Raw genomic sequence first — 17,464 nt, 5'->3', positions numbered from 1 at the left:
GCCCCGAAAACAATGCAATAGCAATCAAAATTGGAATACGAATTTTCTAGTTTCTTGCTATTCTCTATATGCATGCCATCGAATCCAACTAATATCTTGCTCGGTGGTAGATCTCAGGACTGAGATAGGAAGTCAGGCATAAGGCCTTGTTCTTAATCCCACAAGCAATATAAGTTTGGATACCACAGCTATCCTCTAGCGCGCGATGGAAACCGATCTGCTTTAACATCTGCAGGTATCTATGAAAGTGTTGATCGCATCCTTGTCTCTGTAGATACGAGCCGAGTCCCTTGGCTATATCGAGATCACTGCGACCGTAGTGCCTCACCGGAATGTACACTTTCACATCGGGTGAGTTGTTCACAGCATGTATATCATAATTGTATAGTATACCAGCTGTGTCATGGTTCAAAGAAGGCAGTTCTCTGCTTGTTGGAAAGCTTGTCGCGAGTCCCAGAGCCAGATACCAGAGTATTCGTAGCTCTGACATAAGTTCTTTAGTCCACACAGAATGGTTGAAGTCTCCCATAGTTAAGTTATAACACACATCATCAAAGGCTGTCTTGATGCTCCTGACGTAAAGTTTGAAACGCGAATTGAGTGGTTCGATGCAGTCGACAGCAAGGGCAAGAAACGTAAGATTTGACTGCCCATGCTTGGAGCCCAGGAAGTTATGAAAAGTACCGTAAGCAGGGAGTTTAATATTTAGATCATGTTCCAGCTTCCGAAATGAACTCGAAGCAAGGTCGAGCGGTAGCCTGCCGTATTTATATGCCTTGATCGGTGCAACATAAGCCTTCGCGTTGATTTTCCCCTTCCAGGGCTCGAAAGCTAACATCACAGAAGAACTGTTTGTAGGGGAAGAAACTGGAACACTATAATTGAAATCTTTGGCTCCAATAACCGGCACGAAACACTCTCGAAAATACTCGAAAAGTTGCCAATCCATGCTTTGTGATTTTTTGAGTCCTTCAACAAGCCGGACAGTCTCTAGCTGATTGTACGGATCAAAGGTAGACCCAGCACTGGGTGCAATAGCTTCAACAGCATACCTGATGCGTGGAGTGGCACCCCAAGTCCAGCTATACTCAATTGGAGAGCAGTCGTCAGTCATGAAGCTTTTCCAGCCATGAGGAAGACCCTCAGGAGTAGGTGGATTACCCAATCGGTGGATAATGTGTTGGAAATGGAACAAAAGGGCAGAGTATTGACTATGATCGTCATATCCAGCCGCATCTAGCATCACTGAAAGAGGCCCGCCTGTCATCTGCCACCAAAATGATGAACTTCTATCGAGGCAGCTCAAAGAGTCGAGTAGGACATTCCACGGTCGATTTAACAGTTTTGGAAAACTATGTTTCGAGTAAAGAATGGTGGAGCTCTGTTGATCAATCCCAGTTATTAGTCCCGAATTGATCAAGAAATGCAAATCACCTACGAACCTCGTCATCTGGGCGCGAATCACACATCAAGTTAACTTCGTTGCAGTCCATCTTAACGTAAATATTACTCAGAAGCTATGTTTGAGATGCGGAGTAAATCTTGAAGTCTCAGTATAATTTTGTGTCCTAGATTGTACATGAGGCTGCGAGTTGGGTTGGGCTGAGAGAGAATTGGTGGAAACTGGCAAAGACCAAGTTTGAGGGCGTTGTCAGGATGTACAAATTTAAGACCTGAGTGACAAAAATCCTGCAAAGAATTACGTACCTATAAAGATCTGCATTGCTGGAGATCGATGGATTGGGTAATGATTCTACCTCTTTCCTTGAAACTCTCGGCTTTTAGTTAAGGGCCGTCTTACCTACTCTCTCGGGAAAATAATCCTTCAGTGGCTGTCCAGTAGAATTATTCTACCATACACCAACACCTACTGCGCCGCAAACCCGTAGTATTTTCTAATCGTTCAGTAAGTGCGTTCTCTCTCGTACGAGCAGGAGTACAAGGGGCCACAACAAAGTGCTACCCCATATTTCATGTGCTGCCATCCAGCTACCAAGCCACCAAGTTGGGTAAATGCTGGGGAGTAGAATTGATCAACGCATATATTTATCCAAACGCCTCCTTTTTGGGGGTAGATAATCATGTATCTGAGTTGAAGGATGTTGGCAATCCTTGACCAAAGCCCCCATGAATGCTACTCTTAGATCCTACATTGCAAAGAACGCCAAACTTCGAATTAGCTAACGAACCCGATTGAAAACTTAATGCCTTGCTAGCCATCTCTTCACAGCGAACAAAAGCTTTTGAGTTTCTTAGTTCTATTCTCTTCAGACTTTTCAAACAACTTTTCCATCTAACAATCATTTCAGAATCGCAATGAGTCAGAAATCAACAGAACCCATCATCGGAGGACTACCACCACCTCTAGGTGTTATCCCTAACTTCGAAGACCCCTATTCAATCGCACCTGTATTACACGGTATCACTATTTTACTTCTGGTTCTCAGCACGTTCAGTACCATTATCCGAATGTATACCCGATTCCAGATTATGAAGGATCATGGATGGGAAGATTGTATGCAGCGCTAGATCAACTCTTATCGATTGCGAAACACTACTAAAGATTAGCCAGATATCATGTTCGTTGCTTGGGTATACAATCCAGAGGATTTCAACACAAATATGTCTTCTAACATACCCATAGTTGGGGTTTCTTGCATACTGTGCTGTGGGCTATCCGGCTCTAAGATATGGTGCCGGTGTCCACCAGTGGAATGTCCCAGCAACGAGCGTCATTGAATGGGCAAAGGCAAGTACATACACCCATAGAGTTCAGGTAATCTCATCATAATTAGGCTAACGCAAGTAGTGGGGAGCAATTGCGGAGGTCGTGTATCCTCCACTCATTGCGTTGACGAAGTTGTCCATTTGTATACAGTTCCTCCACATATTCGTTCCCGAGCGCGGGATCAAATATTGGGGTGTTCAGGTTTTCATCTGGATCAACATGCTATACTTTGTTGCCTGTTTCTTTGTCTCCCTATTTCAATGCCTTCCGAGGGAAAAGATTTGGAATCCAACTGTACGCGGGACTTGTTTGAACTACAAGCCGTACATCTTGGCTACCGGCATTTTCAACTGCGTCTCAGACGCACTCATGCTTATTTTCCCGGTCTTTTCCGTTTGGGACTTGCACATGTCGTTTGCTCGCAAATTGGGAGTTTCTGCCATATTCTTGGTGGGTACCTTGTGTGTCATCTTTCTATTTATCCCCGATTAAGATTAAGATATCGGAAGTTAACTTTTTTCAGAGCAGTAATCTCTAGTATTATGCGTATTGTTTACAGCTCAATCAACAATCAAAGTCATGATTCGACATATCACTTGACTCAAGTTGGGATGTGCACGTATGTTTCAATTAACTTCACTTCACCCTACAACAGAGATGTATATACTCATATTGGAATTGTAACTGTACTGATAAAGTCCAAGAGTAGGTGAAATCTGTGCTGGTATTGTGATAGGAAATCTTATCCTTTTCCCTCGCTTTTTCAAGACATGCACTCCAAAGCTATCGCAGCTATTCTCAAGCTATCGTGCTTCAACCAAGACAGGTTCAAATAGACCTTCTGATCTCACGATTTCAAAATCTTGGCAAAAGATACCCGGGAAGGCAATGCCTGGTCAGCGAAGTGAAGAAGTGTTGACCGCCGAATCCATTGAGCTTAGCCATTCAATCAGTGGCATTTCTCTTTCTTCCCGAGAACCTTAATTAGGTGCGGGTTTAAGTCCCTGTATGCATCGGAATCTCGCCCTCTGTATAGAATTTGGCTATATCGATAATGCTGCAGGGCATCCCCGACAGCTTCGCACACACTTTGGGGATGAGGACTGAATATGACGGTCAAGTCATAATCAACGATATGACTTCATTTGATCCAACAGAGTCACTGGACATCAAATCTTATATACTATTATTATAATCCGAAGTCTTTAATTGAACCTTGATCTTCAGATAGATTAATGACATGACTCAAAATTCTATAAATCTGATTATTGTTTAATACTATACCATCTTTGATATGACAATTGACATTTGAAAAATGCGGTTGACTGACATAATCTGATAGTGCAATATGATATGACGGTCATTTCACAACCCTAATTTAGTTCAGGACACAAAGTCAGATTTTTTGAGTGTAATGCTAATCGAGTAATGAAGATTCTAGGGTGTGGCTACATATCTAATCTGATGGGAATATGAAATCGGGAAAAAGAGTACCTAGTAATGAAGTATGGCACTTCGTCCCCTTGAAGCTTCTTGTAGATATATGAATATTGAAAAAACGTGCGCTGTTATAACCAACCAGGTAGCAAATAATAAGATCCTAGTCTATAACTATTTCCTCCATGAAGGCTCAGTTCTGACATGCAATTGATCATACAACTTAATGGGTCGATCATATCAAATCAAAAAATTACCATCCTCCCATCCAGAGAAGACCCATTCTCCTGGCAATTCGAAGTCGACGTTTGAATCTTGCATCTAGAAAGAATTAGTACCTGATCATCACGTTAGATACAAGAAGAAGACTTACCATTGCGTCCCAGTCAACACCGTTAAGACCGGAATTCATCGATAGATTGCGATTTGCTTCTGCACTTGTCTGCGTTTCCTGCTCTTTGTATTTATCCGTCATCAATTGTAAACAATGATTCACACTCTTCCGAGCCTCGGTTATGATTCCCTCATCAGCAGGAGCAGCTTTCTGAAGAGCTTCAACCTGACCGCAAAGACAAGATACGAACACATGTCCTTTGATATTAGTATCACCTCTCAATATTCGATTAGTGGACCAATCGCGCCCACTACGGAGTACACGTAGAAGTTCTACCTGTTGAGGAGGCGGTGGGTTGATTGATAAAGATATTGGAGGGTCCTCTTCAAGTTGTTGGTTTAGTTCCAGGCCAATACTTATATGTGCATGTATGTAAGTCCCCCTTGTGATACCGGATGCGGTCCAGGTAAGTAGGGTCCAATCATCAGGCTGAGATAAGTTTAATTGCTCCGGGAGTGATATTGCTGGCCCAAGTAGAGATAAAGAGGTTTCGAGGCAGACCTTTCGAGAGAAATAATAGGTTGGATTGACCTTGGCTTTGATTGCATAAGGCTTATGCAAGGCTAAGAGGAAATGGGTCGTGTAGAAGTCATGCAACTTAATTTGGAAAGGGTTTGGCTTTGGTTCAGAATTGGATCTAAGGAATGACTGTAGTAACGCGGAGCTAGAACGACTTGCTGCTGAGAGCCTAAAGGTGATAATCGTTAGTCCCTTAAGATCTACAAATTCCTTGACCAGTATAAACTTGCATACAACGAAATGTATCTCGAATCACGAATTCCTAAGAGGGAGTACTTACGTAGATCCTAGACGCAATGTATCTTCGTATGAGATCTCATTTCTGAAGCTATTGACGGCCTTTGCTATTTCGAGCCTCGTACAGAAGGTCCTCATAAGTGATATTTGAATTGAAGTTCGAGTAAATGTCGTTATAGGTTTTGACATTGGTGCTTTTTTGGTCGTTTCACTAATTTCCGAATCATCGATATTCGCTGGTAGCTCCGTATCATAATCTTGTGTATTGATTAAAGGCGACATTCCAAGATCTTGACTTGACTGTAAAGAAAATTCTAAAACCGTTGCCCAAAGTCGCCTCCGCATCTCCGCATAAAATGGACCCATCTTGGGAAAGTGTACCGGATCACGATGGAGACCTAAGGACATGGCCAAGTGATAGACAGAACCAGAAGAAATCCATGTGAGATCGCCCCCAACGGATTTTACTTGACGAGCTACAAGAAGTAGACAATGGATTTGTAGACCTACCATGTTAAGACGATGCTTTTCGGATGGTGCTGAAACCCAAGCTTGAGCCGCAGCAATCCAATGTTGAGCTTTGGGATGTAAAGAACTGGGCTGTATAGGATCTTCGTAAAAGCTTGTTCCGATGGCCATCACGAGTAGCAATTTTATGACAAAAGCCATATCCGCTGCTGCAGGATTCTTCCAATATGATGCATATTCCTCTTCAAATGTTGGAATATGTAAAATACGATAGGCGGATTCAAAAGTTCGAAAATATGCATTGACGAGACGATCCGAAGTCTCCTTGTCCGGGACATAATCGCGGTACCCACTTGGTACTGATGATTTTGCACCTCTGAGTTCTTTTACCTTTTTACCCAATGCCTTGCATTTGTTCAATAGATCGTAAACTTCTCCCCCCTTGCTTAATGGCCCAAGCTCTTTGAGTTTGGTCAGATGTTTAGACTTTAAACACATTAGCAATTGTTAACGTAATTAGTGATGATTGAGGTAAAATATCAGTTTTGAGCGAACGCAAACGTCATGGTTTAAAGCGGAGCAAGTGGGAAGAGACGGTAGATAGAAGCAAGAAGAGACCCTGCGGCATTCAGATGAAATGGAAGGAACCAGGAAAAGTTATAATATGCTAACCTACTTGATCAATCGAGTTTATCCAATGACTTTGCCCAAAGAATCTTGTTTTGGAAAGACTTCCCCTCAAGCTAGGGCCTCTGACGTATGAAGCGTGAAGTAGATTTGGGCCATCATTCATAGCATCAGTTTCAGATATTATCTGTTCTAACTTACGTACTCTGTCTAGGAGAGCTTGTACAGTTGGATCCGAAGGGGGTTGATGTGGTACAACAGCCTGTCCACGAAGTGGAAGTAACCCTTCAACGATAGGGGTTCTTTCAGCCCAGAAGTTTGTAGAGTCCGATGGGATACCATTGGTTACATTATCTGTACCACCATTGCAGTTTGGTGATGCATGGGTGGCACTTCCGGGACTGTGACCTATAGTTGAAGGTGTAGCAGGGTATTGGCCGTTCCCACTGACCCGGGGTCTTTTAGACTGTGGAGCTGGATCGGAGCTATATTGACATGCTGAGGTCCTTGATGAGATGCATTGACCACATGGCATGCTTCGATCACATTTTATCTTCCGACGTCGACATTGTATACAGGACAAGGCTGGCCTGCGACGTTTCCGGGGTCGAGTAGGAGGCAGAGGATGATTCCCTTCTATTCTTGACGTTTGTAATACGATGGAATTGATGTCCATCGTAAAGAATCGAACTGAATTGGATGCTTTTGACGGAAGTAATTAATTCCGACGGTGTATTGAGACGGTTAATTCGTAGATTGAAACGGTTGAACTGATGGTATGTAAAGCAAGCAAACAGTTCACAACCAGATCCTGTCCAAAAAGGCGTAGGTATGTCGATGCTGTACGGATTTATGACGGTATATTGAGTTGAATTGAAAAAGAAATAATGAAAAGACCGAGATGAGATTATAAGGGAAAAAAGAGTCGTGCTCATACGATGCAATGAGCGGAGATAAGCGGATTGTTTATAAGAAATTCGGACATTGATCCATTCACCCGATATACCGGGCGATAAAAAGTAAGAGCTAACACCAGAACGGTCATGGTGGGGATGACTAAGACATCTCGTGGCGGATACTGTAGAAAGCCGTGACAGCCCAGCTCGCTCTTTCCGGATTTAAAGAATTGTCCGTGATATTTCTCATCATTTCCGATAGACTCAATGAAGGGGACGGGGGAAAGAGGGAGGATCGGCGTCGTCGTCGATTATGTCCACACCCTTGCCGCCATCTTACAATGGTAGAAAGTAGATATAGAGGATGGGTGATTGATCTGTATCAAAACCTATATTGCCATCAACAAACTCATAAATAATAACTTGTTAAAATTTGACCTTCGCAGCTCCATCAAAAATTGGACGCAATACCAAGAAACTATCAATTTCCGCATCATCCCTGCTTACAAAACAATCGACGCGAAGCACGGAATCCGCATTTTCCTATCCACAATGGAATCCACCAAAACCCATAAGGCTAAGGATGACCCCACAAGCACTGGCAGACCCGTAGGTTCCGACGTTGATATCGAGAGATCAGTGGAGAAGGCGGACGCCAAGAACGAGAGATTAGAAGTGATTCAAAGCGAAGCCGAAAAGCAAAATGCGTTTATTATGGATTTCCCTGATGGGGGAGCAATGGCTTGGTCTGTAGCAGCAGGAGCAGCTGGAGTTTTATTCTGTACATTTGGATATATAAATGCTTTCGGTAGGTCTTTCCGAATCTCACAACTCTTGTTGATGTCTCAAGATTGTTCAACCATTGTCTCTCCTTTAAAAAATAGCGCCGTTTTGAAAATTAGCGACAACTAACCATTTACTTAGGTGTTTACCAGGAATACTACCAAACCCATCAACTCTCTCATCGAACCCCTTCCGATATATCGTGGATTGGATCTCTCCAGGTATTCTTTCTCTTTAGCGGAAGTGCCGTCGGCGGCCCACTTTTCGATCGTTATGGAGGAAGAACAATATGGCCTGCTGCTCTTCTATATGTTTTTAGCGTCATGATGACTAGTCTCTGCAAGGAGTACTATCAATTCATGCTTGCACAAGGGATCCTCGGTGGAGTAGCTACTGGCATGACAATGGCACCTGGAATGACAGCTGTTGGTCAATACTTTAATAAAAAGAGAGGCGCGGCAATGGGCATTACAGTCGCTGGGTCTTCAGTGGGAGGAGTTATATTTCCAATTGCCCTAGCAAAAATGTTTGCGAACCCAAAATTGGGCTTCGGATGGAGTGTTCGGATCATTGGGTTCATCATGCTTGCAGTCCTTGGAATCTCTTGCACGACTATCCGAGCGCGATTACCCCCTCGAAAAAAATCATTTTTCCTTCCAGCGGCATTCAAGGAGCTTCCTTATATCACTTTACTGGTCTCGGCTTTCTTGATGATGCTCGGCGTATTTATTCCTATCTTCTACCTCCCATCTTATGCCGTTCAGTATGGGATGAGCACAGAGTTAGCTTCATACCTTATTTCAATACTGAATGGCGCTTCATTTTTTGGTCGTGTTATTCCTGGTATTTTGGCAGACAAAATTGGTCGACTGAATATGTTGTGTGCAGTCGGCGTTTCTACTGGAATACTAGTATTTTGCTGGCAAAGTATTACGTCCAGTGCCGGTATCATCGTTTTTGCGACCATCTATGGATTTTGTTCGGGGGCAATCGTGTCACTAGTGACTTTATGTCTTGCAATGGTCCCTAAGAACCCTCAGAACATCGGAACCTATATGGGAATGGGCATGTTCGTCACGGCATTTGCAGCTTTGATTGGTCCACCTATCAATGGTGCACTTGTCGAACATTACCATTCTTTCGATCAAGTTTCGGACTTCAGTGGTGTCGTGGTGTTGGTTGGTGGATTATTTGTTCTCGTGATCAAATTTGTGGAAGGCGGAATTTTGAAGAGGGTTTGATTCATGAATTCACGGGACCAGAAACGAAAAGTGCTATTTTGCTTTGGTGGACGGGAAAGGACGAAAATTCGATTATTTTATTGTTTACGGCCATCGACATTCTCCACTTTATACATGTCTAGATTGAATGATTTTACATGCGGCGCACCAGATACCCAAGGACGGTTGCTATTGTGTTGCGTGGAAACACGCTAATGGGGGTTTGGACTACAATTCACGATTTCTCTCCTCATTTTTCTACGATTTTCTTCAGAATAGACATTTTAATTACATAATCGACATTCTTACTACTTCTCTACAGGAAGATTTAATTCTTTCCATGGATGATTGAATGGAAAAGCAGTGAAGCCCAGTGTGAAGAGAAAGAGTGATTATAAGGGGAAAGGCATCTTAAGGCAAGAAAGATATCTAATGTATTGTAAACAGCCTAGAACAACCTGTACAGAACCCCAATTTCGAATCGCTTGGCAATGTAATATATCTAGAGCCACACTGATGACCCCAGATTCCACAACACACAACACTGACAGTTCCACGTCACCTGAAAAGAAACAAGACGAAAAACGCCTGATCGATCCAATCCAGTTCAGTCAAACTTCAATTTTTCAAAGAACCAAGACTATCATGAAATTTAGCCTATAGTTATTATAGTCACACAATCGTCTAAGCGAAACGCGCCAAGCGGCATCTGACTCGGTGTAATATATTATCGGAATCTATCTCCTACAATCCAAAAAATTATCATTGTGAGAGGAGAAATCTGGTGAGAATAGAGTGAATTGCAGGAGAATCTTTCCCATGTTTTCTTGCGTTTGGGATATAGCGAATGCTTGTTCATGGAAAGATGAGTGTCACGAGAGAGGCGGCTAGACTGGCCGACGGTGTATTTTTTCTTCTTCTTGTAGATGTGAGATGAGAATGTGTGCATCATATCATTGAATTTCTTGCATTGTCTTGGGAGATATTCAGATAAAGGGTTAGCTGAAGCAAGCTTTGGGGATATTGGAATTGCGGGCCGTTGGACGTTGAAGATGCATCATGTGTTAATTTCCTTTCATTTTTCTTCAAGGCGCTTCGTTAATATATGAATCTTTGTGTAAGTCTGGATCATGATAATTCGGCTTCTTCTCCTGTACTTGCTCGCTTGCTTCAAAGAGTCACGATGCATTTGAAAACTTTCTCAAAACTTCTCGTTTTTGTGGCGACGGTTGCGGCTCATGGATATGTGGATAATGTGACGATTAATGGGATTCTTTATACTGTAAGCCCTTCCTCCTCAATTAGACATGAGATTAAAGCTAAAACATCTTATTCCAGGGTTATCAAGTAAGTCTCTGTCAAACTGCCGACATCTATCCTATTGACGTAATCTTTTCTTCCAAAGCCCTATTCCGATCCCTATTATGCTACACCGCCCCCACGCATCATTCGTCCAGTCCAGGGCAATGGCCCCATCACTGATCTTACGCTTATTGATCTTCAATGTGGTGGTTATACCGAAGGGGGTATTGTTGGCTCTAAACCTGCGAGTTTGACTGCGGGTCCGGTTGCGGCTGGGAGTACGGTTAGTTTGAGATGGACCCTATGGCCCGATAGTCATTGTAAGTTCTTTATTTTAACTTTTTTGAGTTGTAATGGAAGATATAAAAGATCGACGAGTAGATGTAGAGATGCTAATTGAGATTTGTGAAGCCGGTCCAGTGATAACTTACATGGCGAAATGTCCCGCTGCAGGATGTAGTAACTATCTCCCTGGCACTGAGTAGGTTTTTTCCATTGCCTTCCTATCTCAATTCTTACCTCTCACTAATAATGCCCCCACAGCGCCGTTTGGTTTAAAATCCAAGCCACCGGACGCATCGGCAACACCACCGTCTGGGGCGACACCCCCCTAAAGACCGCTGGAAATTCTTACTCTTACACTATCCCCTCCTGTCTCTCCGCTGGCTCATATATTGTTCGTCATGAAATCCTTGCGTTGCATGCGGCGTGGACATATCCAGGTGTGCAATTTTATCCAAGTTGTCATCAGATACAGGTTACGGGAAGTGGAACCAGTACGGGTCCTAGTAGCAAGGTGGCAATTCCAGGTGTTTATAAGGCGACGGATCCCGGAATTGTTTATGATATGTATGCGGTTCAGCCATATACGATTCCGGGACCAGCGGTCTTTACGTGCTAGATGGAAGGGATGAGGATGATGGTAAGCGGGGGATGGGGTGGGGTGGTGATGATATTTGTGTTGGTGAATAGGGGAATCGTTGGGCGAGTAAGACATGCGATACACTTGTACATATGTTGATGTTAGCTTTGGTGTTCAGATTATCGAACCGATATGACTATGTGTCTATGATCTCACTGGCAGGAAAACTAATGACATTGGTTTGGCGGTGATTTAATCTGAGCTATGATCGGCAAGCTCTATTTAATACAGCATTTGAATATTAGGAATTCATTGATTGAAAAAACCTAAACACTTTCCGTGGGACGTAAATAAACATGACATGTTGTTATAACAAAAGTGATGCCATTATCAAATCTAAGCTAATTGGGTATATAAAGTCTAACTAATCTGAGTCATCACATATGTTGAACATAATGAATGAATGAATATACTACAAATCGGCTTAAATTGACCTCATTTAGCGAACAGAACTATGAACTCTTGCTAAAATCCAATTTAAATTCATTCAGCTTCATTTCCCCGTTCTTATTGGATCTAGTAATCAACAAATTTCTCAGATTTCATGGTTTTATATATTCAAACAACCCAAGAGACACACCATGAAGATATTGTTTGCAGATTCAAACCCAGGCAGCTATTGTGTGAATGAAGACATCAGAACTAATTTGAGTTTGTTCCTTGAGGGCATGTTGTTTGATGACTCTGTTAATGAGTCGATATGATCAAAATTGTTTAGTGTTTATATTAACCTTTAAAGAGAACCTCTTGCTCCTTTCTCATCAATTTTACTTTATCCTTCATTTTTTCCACTTCCAAATTTGAATGATTATAATTAGATAGTCTCCAGAATTCCTCTCAAAATGTATAGATATCTTTCTGTTAGAGATTCAATATACAAGCAAAATGAGAAGATTCTTTTCGAAAGACTTTATCAATCCTTTCTCAAGATCTTCCTTCAAGTTAGATAGGATATCCTACCTACCTTGAATCCACAGTAACCAATCTCCGAAATGATACTGCTTCAATTAAGTGGGTCCAAAAATGTGAATATATTCACAAAGCTCATCATGTGCCAGAAGATTGCTGCCAAAGATTCACTTGATTTGACTGATCAACCTATTATATCTCTTGCTTGCCCAGTGACTTATTTCGCTTCGAGGCAACTAATATAGTACTCTCTTCAATACCTAGGTATTCTAATCTTTAAATTCTCATGAATAGACTCGGATAGTCCATCTGCTTCCACTTCCACATCTTCTCATAAACAAGCAGCTTCCACCCTTCTTTATACCTTCAATATTTTTCATGAAGTTTTCTTGTATAATACATAAGTCCTCAACCATATTCAATATACTATACAACTCCAACTCTTTATCCTACTCAATCTTCAACAAGTCAGCAACATAAACATGTCTTCTACACAAACCGCCTCCACACAAACAATAGTTGCAGATCCCGAAGGAGATGTTTTACTCCTTCTCGAACCAACAGAAACAGGACAAGTCAACAAAACCAAAATCCTATGCTCTTCAAAACATCTTGGTCTCGCATCTGCCGTCTTCAAAGCGATGCTCAGGCCAAACGTCTACAACGAAGGAACAACTCTCTCCCACGTTGGCAAAGTGGAGATTCCACTTCCAGAAGACGATGCTGAAATCATGACGACCCTTGTACTTTTAATACATGGCCGTCATCAGCATCCTAACCTTCATCCAATGGTAAATATCGATTGCCTGGGCCAGGCGGCGATTCTGGTTGACAAATACCAAATGCATGAGGCCACCAACTTTATCACTTCAGAATGGGCACGTTCATACTTTCGTGAAACCCCAATTCTCGCTCACCGTTTACCTGATTTGCCCTTCATACTCTGCATAACTTGGGTATTCAACATGGAGGACCACTTCAAACAGGCCACACGCCAAATCCAGTACAAAACTGTTGGCAGCATTATCGATTCTGTGGCAAGTTTCCCTGTCGATTTACCGATTCCACACAGTGTCATTCGTAAGTAACAGCCCAACCTAAACTCCTTTTTGCACTTCAAATACATCTCACTAAAATATGTCCTTTAGAGAAACTTGAGACCTCAAGACGTGCCAACATTGCACGCGTAATCGAAATCACCAGGCTTATGGTTGCCATACGTGAGGATAACATCGACAGCGCTCATCGAATCTGCAGAGCCACCAAGAGAAGCGAATCACAAGAAGATGAATACGAGCTTCAACAACACAGGAAGAAATGCGATAGAGTTGTTCTTGACGGTTTAATATCCGCAGCTTCACAAAAAGGTCTCAGGCCATTCAATTTGGCGCAATCTCTTGTGGAAAATGGCTCTGTTAATCGAGCTATGGAAAAAACTACAACTCTTGATTTCACGACGGAGTGCGAAAGATTGATCGATTTGCATACGGATCATACCGGGGTTGTTTATGAGGTAGGATCTTCCCGCAGAATCAAACAGGAAATTGAGGCTGGTGTGAGAGGGATCGAGGCGCGCATGTTAGGCTTGGGGTTGAAGCAGGAGAAGGCGAGATTTGTTGTCCCGATGTTGGAAACACGTCGTTGAGTTTGTGGATAATGATGCAGGAATTTTTGAACGATTGGGCATGTCGATAATGTATTTAAGACGAAGGACAGGATTTTAATTGGAAATGTAATACAGCAATACAATAACTTTGTCCTTGAATCACTGGAAAAGATTCATTGACAATAAATGTGAGACCTTGATCACTTCTTCTTTTGGCAATCTGAGTATAGGTATGAGTAGCATTCAATGAATCTCAAAAATGTTTCTCCAACAACCTAGGTAGGTTGAATGAGTTCATACATCTTAGTCAAATAGCAAGCAGTACTTTGTTAGTCAAGTAACCAACAGTGCTATGTCTCCCATTCACAACAGGACCTTTGAATCCCATTTTGAGAAGGAAGAAACAAGCCAATATACATATCGCACTAATCAAGAACTCACAAAATCAATTCCATCTCCATAACTTGAACTCACAAGAAGCGGGCATAAATCCTCCATAATTTCCTCAATTCCATTACCCAGCCTATTCTCCAGCCCATCGATTCCTGCTCACTTTATATTAGCTCCCTCTCTAACACTCATAAAGAAAATCCATACTAATAAACCTATAGTCCCCGACAGCAACACAACCATATTCTCAAAACCTCTCGATCATCCCAACGGACCGTTTCAAAAACCACAAAACATCATGTCAAGAACTTACTTAATCCCAGCTTTCATTTGTCTTCAGCGTATTGCTCGAAAATTACCATACAATATCTTCTAAATATAGTAAACCAAATCAAAGCTCTCAGACTCCAAAATCAACACAAACACCTTAATCCACCTCGAGCTCCTCTACACTATCCAGGGATCTCCCGGTACTTTCTATCCTCGTCCTAACTGACATTCAAAAAATACGAATACAATCACCCTCGCTATTCTCATTGACAAATACATACATGATAAAAGCCACATCCCTAGATTCCTCAGATAAAACTCCTTCAGGAGAAAAGAAACGAGAAGATTGAAATGGTATCTTGTAACGTATGAAATTGATGAGAGTAAGATCAAGATACCAGAGTTCCAGTCTGCTGTTGAATTCCAGTGATGGAGGGGATCAGGAGAAGGGTGTAGCTTATGCTCGAACAGAGGGAGCTTTTGCGGTCAGTTAATTGATAGAATTGATTGTAGAATACAATTTACAAATCTTTGAACCAAGCTTTTCAGTATATACCTACTTCCATATTCAAAAATAGTCTAGAATTAAACTCAGATTACTCGTCTAAACATTGCAGAATCCAAATTGAAAGTCTCTAATTCTCAAACTGCGCGTCTGCGATATGGACTAAACTCTGAAAACTACTGTATACTACCTACTTCCTGATACCCGAGGTTCGTGCTAGAATTTAAATTCAAATGAATCAACGAACTGGGGTATAAAAACATGATTTTTAGATGATTCAACGCGCCGATGAAGTCATTTATGGATGGATGGATGGATGAATGGGAAATTGGGAATTTAGTGCTTGATTAAGGATAATACTTCGAATTTCTTGAGAATATATGAATGTGCATTAAACCGCGATGTGGAGATAATCTTAGCTCTAGAATAACTAGATAACAACCAAGCATACCAATCAACCTTGAAAAACACCACCTTCTTCAATAACTTTAAACGCATCCATAGTATGTTTCCATACCACCTCAGCAACCCCATCTCCCTTGTACTTCTTATACATCTTCGGTGTTGGATATCTTTCTCCCACAGATCCAACATTATACATACCTCCACCCGGTGTCCCATCTACCGCCTTCACCAACTCAACACCCCGCAAACCATCCTCTCTCCCCTGCCTTTGCTCCAGATCCCCACCCGCATCTCTCGGTCTCCACCTCTCACTCATAAGCCACAAAACCCTCTCTCCACACACCTCCCCCTTCGTCTCCCAAAACCTCATCACCGGCCCCACCCCAAACCTCCACAACCACTTCAACCACCTGGGTACATCTCCCTTCTCCAACATATCCGTCATGACCACTCCAGGATAAACATGCATCAGACTAATCCTCCCCGGATTCGCCTCTGCGATCTTCTCCATGAAAAATGTCGTCATCCAACATACGTGCGAAGAAGCATAGCGGAGAATACTATGTTTGCGCAGAGAGAGATCTTCGGGGATGAGTTTACTATGGAGTTTGGGATTGAGGATTGAGATGACGCGGCTGGGGAGGGGGGAGCAGAGGAGGAGGGGGAGAAGCTGGGTGATGAAGCGCATGCGGGAGTAGTACATCAGGGAATAGGTGGAGTCGAGACCTTCTTTTGTTGCTGTTGTTTCTGTTAGATTTCTGTTTATTACTTCAGGGAATGGGAAACTAGGAGAGGAGGGATATTAGGAGGAAGGGATAGAGATGAAATAGAAACTTACCATTTCGAGACAACGTAAGAACCCCTTGCGTCATAACCAACAAATCAATCCACGCTTTCTCTCTCTTCTCCTTCTGTCGCTCATCTAACACCCCTCTAATTTCCCGACAAACGCGATCCACATCCTTCAACAAACTCAAATCTCTCGCTTGCACGAAGCGAAAATCTCCATGAGGACAAAGCTTCCTGCATTCGGCCATAATTATCGTCGCTGCATCTTTATTTCTTCCAACGATGAAGAGCAGAAGAGGCTGGGTACTGTTTTTGGCATGGGCAGAAGCGAGAGCGAGGGCAGTATGGGTACCGATTCCGGAGGTGCCACCGATGAAAACTGCGATTAGGGGGGAGGGATGAGTGTGTAGGAGATGTGAGGTTTGGGTATGGATTTCGGGGAGGGGAACCATAGTTTGGGATTCAACGCGGACAGTAGACTGTGGACAAAGGAATCAGAGTATATAGACTTAAGAAATGAGAAAGTAGTGAGAATAGCTTGATAGATTAAGTCAATGAATGGGATGAAGCTATGTATAAATACTCATTTGAACACTCATTCGGTATATATATCTCCCCGATTCCATGAAGAAATGGATTACTCTCAACTTGATAATCAACCTGAACGACATATTTAAATATTCTCATAGTTTAATTCAACCGGAGGTCGAAGGAATAGACAAAGAAAGATGGGAAAAATGTAGATGCCAAATCCCATGTATGGATATGTCAATTTTCTTTGCGGTGATTGGCTCGGATTTGAAGGTGGAACCGAACTAAAGCCGCATTCGCATTCGGAATTTTAAAGGAGTACTAGATACGTATTCATTATCGGAATCCTGATCAGAATCCTGATATTGGTTTTCGCTTTGGGTTTTTTTTGGGACTGGGGTATCGAAGTCGTAGCTTTCACTTTAAAAAGTAAAGTAATTACAGAGGACATGATAGATCTTGAGCAAATTGTGAAATGCACGTGACTTGCGTGATATATATACTGGCTCGAATGGATAGCTCAGAG

At 42.3% G+C, this 17,464-nt stretch overlaps 7 protein-coding genes across 7 annotated transcripts; 4 read left to right on the top strand and 3 right to left on the bottom strand.

Annotated features, from left to right (window-relative positions):
* Positions 1-88: 88 nt before the first annotated feature.
* On the bottom strand, positions 89-1,493 carry EAF02_004638 (uncharacterized protein; the record flags this gene model as incomplete). Its single annotated transcript, XM_038900686.1, has 2 exons — positions 89-1,381; positions 1,443-1,493. The coding sequence occupies 2 exons, from the start codon at positions 1,491-1,493 to the stop codon at positions 89-91; spliced, it is 1,344 nt and encodes a 447-aa protein (XP_038759198.1).
* Positions 1,494-2,316: 823 nt separating this feature from the next.
* Positions 2,317-3,712, top strand: EAF02_004637 (uncharacterized protein; the record flags this gene model as incomplete). The annotated part of the gene is made up of 6 exons (XM_038900685.1): positions 2,317-2,515; positions 2,573-2,592; positions 2,645-2,749; positions 2,810-3,189; positions 3,252-3,347; positions 3,433-3,712. 6 exons carry the CDS (start codon positions 2,317-2,319, stop codon positions 3,710-3,712), a joined length of 1,080 nt encoding a protein of 359 aa, XP_038759197.1.
* A 412-nt stretch (positions 3,713-4,124) lies between these two features.
* EAF02_004636 (uncharacterized protein) lies at positions 4,125-7,308 on the bottom strand. The gene is made up of 4 exons (XM_038900684.1): positions 6,460-7,308; positions 5,359-6,269; positions 4,539-5,247; positions 4,125-4,486 (listed from the first exon to the last, which is right to left on the bottom strand). Exons 1-4 carry the CDS (start codon positions 7,084-7,086, stop codon positions 4,406-4,408), a joined length of 2,328 nt encoding a protein of 775 aa, XP_038759196.1. The 5' UTR covers positions 7,087-7,308; the 3' UTR covers positions 4,125-4,405.
* Positions 7,309-7,542: 234 nt separating this feature from the next.
* EAF02_004635 (uncharacterized protein) lies at positions 7,543-9,781 on the top strand. The gene is made up of 2 exons (XM_038900683.1): positions 7,543-8,114; positions 8,231-9,781. Exons 1-2 carry the CDS (start codon positions 7,859-7,861, stop codon positions 9,328-9,330), a joined length of 1,356 nt encoding a protein of 451 aa, XP_038759195.1. The 5' UTR covers positions 7,543-7,858; the 3' UTR covers positions 9,331-9,781.
* Positions 9,782-10,492: 711 nt separating this feature from the next.
* EAF02_004634 (uncharacterized protein) lies at positions 10,493-11,512 on the top strand (the record flags this gene model as incomplete). Its single annotated transcript, XM_038900682.1, has 5 exons — positions 10,493-10,591; positions 10,648-10,656; positions 10,715-10,931; positions 11,023-11,092; positions 11,155-11,512. The coding sequence occupies 5 exons, from the start codon at positions 10,493-10,495 to the stop codon at positions 11,510-11,512; spliced, it is 753 nt and encodes a 250-aa protein (XP_038759194.1).
* A 1,412-nt stretch (positions 11,513-12,924) lies between these two features.
* Positions 12,925-14,087, top strand: EAF02_004633 (uncharacterized protein; the record flags this gene model as incomplete). Its single annotated transcript, XM_038900681.1, has 2 exons — positions 12,925-13,522; positions 13,591-14,087. The coding sequence occupies 2 exons, from the start codon at positions 12,925-12,927 to the stop codon at positions 14,085-14,087; spliced, it is 1,095 nt and encodes a 364-aa protein (XP_038759193.1).
* Positions 14,088-15,667: 1,580 nt separating this feature from the next.
* EAF02_004632 (uncharacterized protein) lies at positions 15,668-16,859 on the bottom strand (the record flags this gene model as incomplete). The annotated part of the gene is made up of 2 exons (XM_038900680.1): positions 15,668-16,356; positions 16,457-16,859. The coding sequence occupies 2 exons, from the start codon at positions 16,857-16,859 to the stop codon at positions 15,668-15,670; spliced, it is 1,092 nt and encodes a 363-aa protein (XP_038759192.1).
* Positions 16,860-17,464: the final 605 nt, after the last annotated feature.

Source organism: Botrytis sinoallii (genome assembly GCF_014898435.1).
Source record: "Botrytis sinoallii strain Bc 23 chromosome Unknown BSIN_007, whole genome shotgun sequence".
NCBI classification, from domain to species: domain Eukaryota; kingdom Fungi; phylum Ascomycota; class Leotiomycetes; order Helotiales; family Sclerotiniaceae; genus Botrytis; species Botrytis sinoallii.
This window is presented reverse-complemented; position numbering and strand designations above follow the sequence as displayed.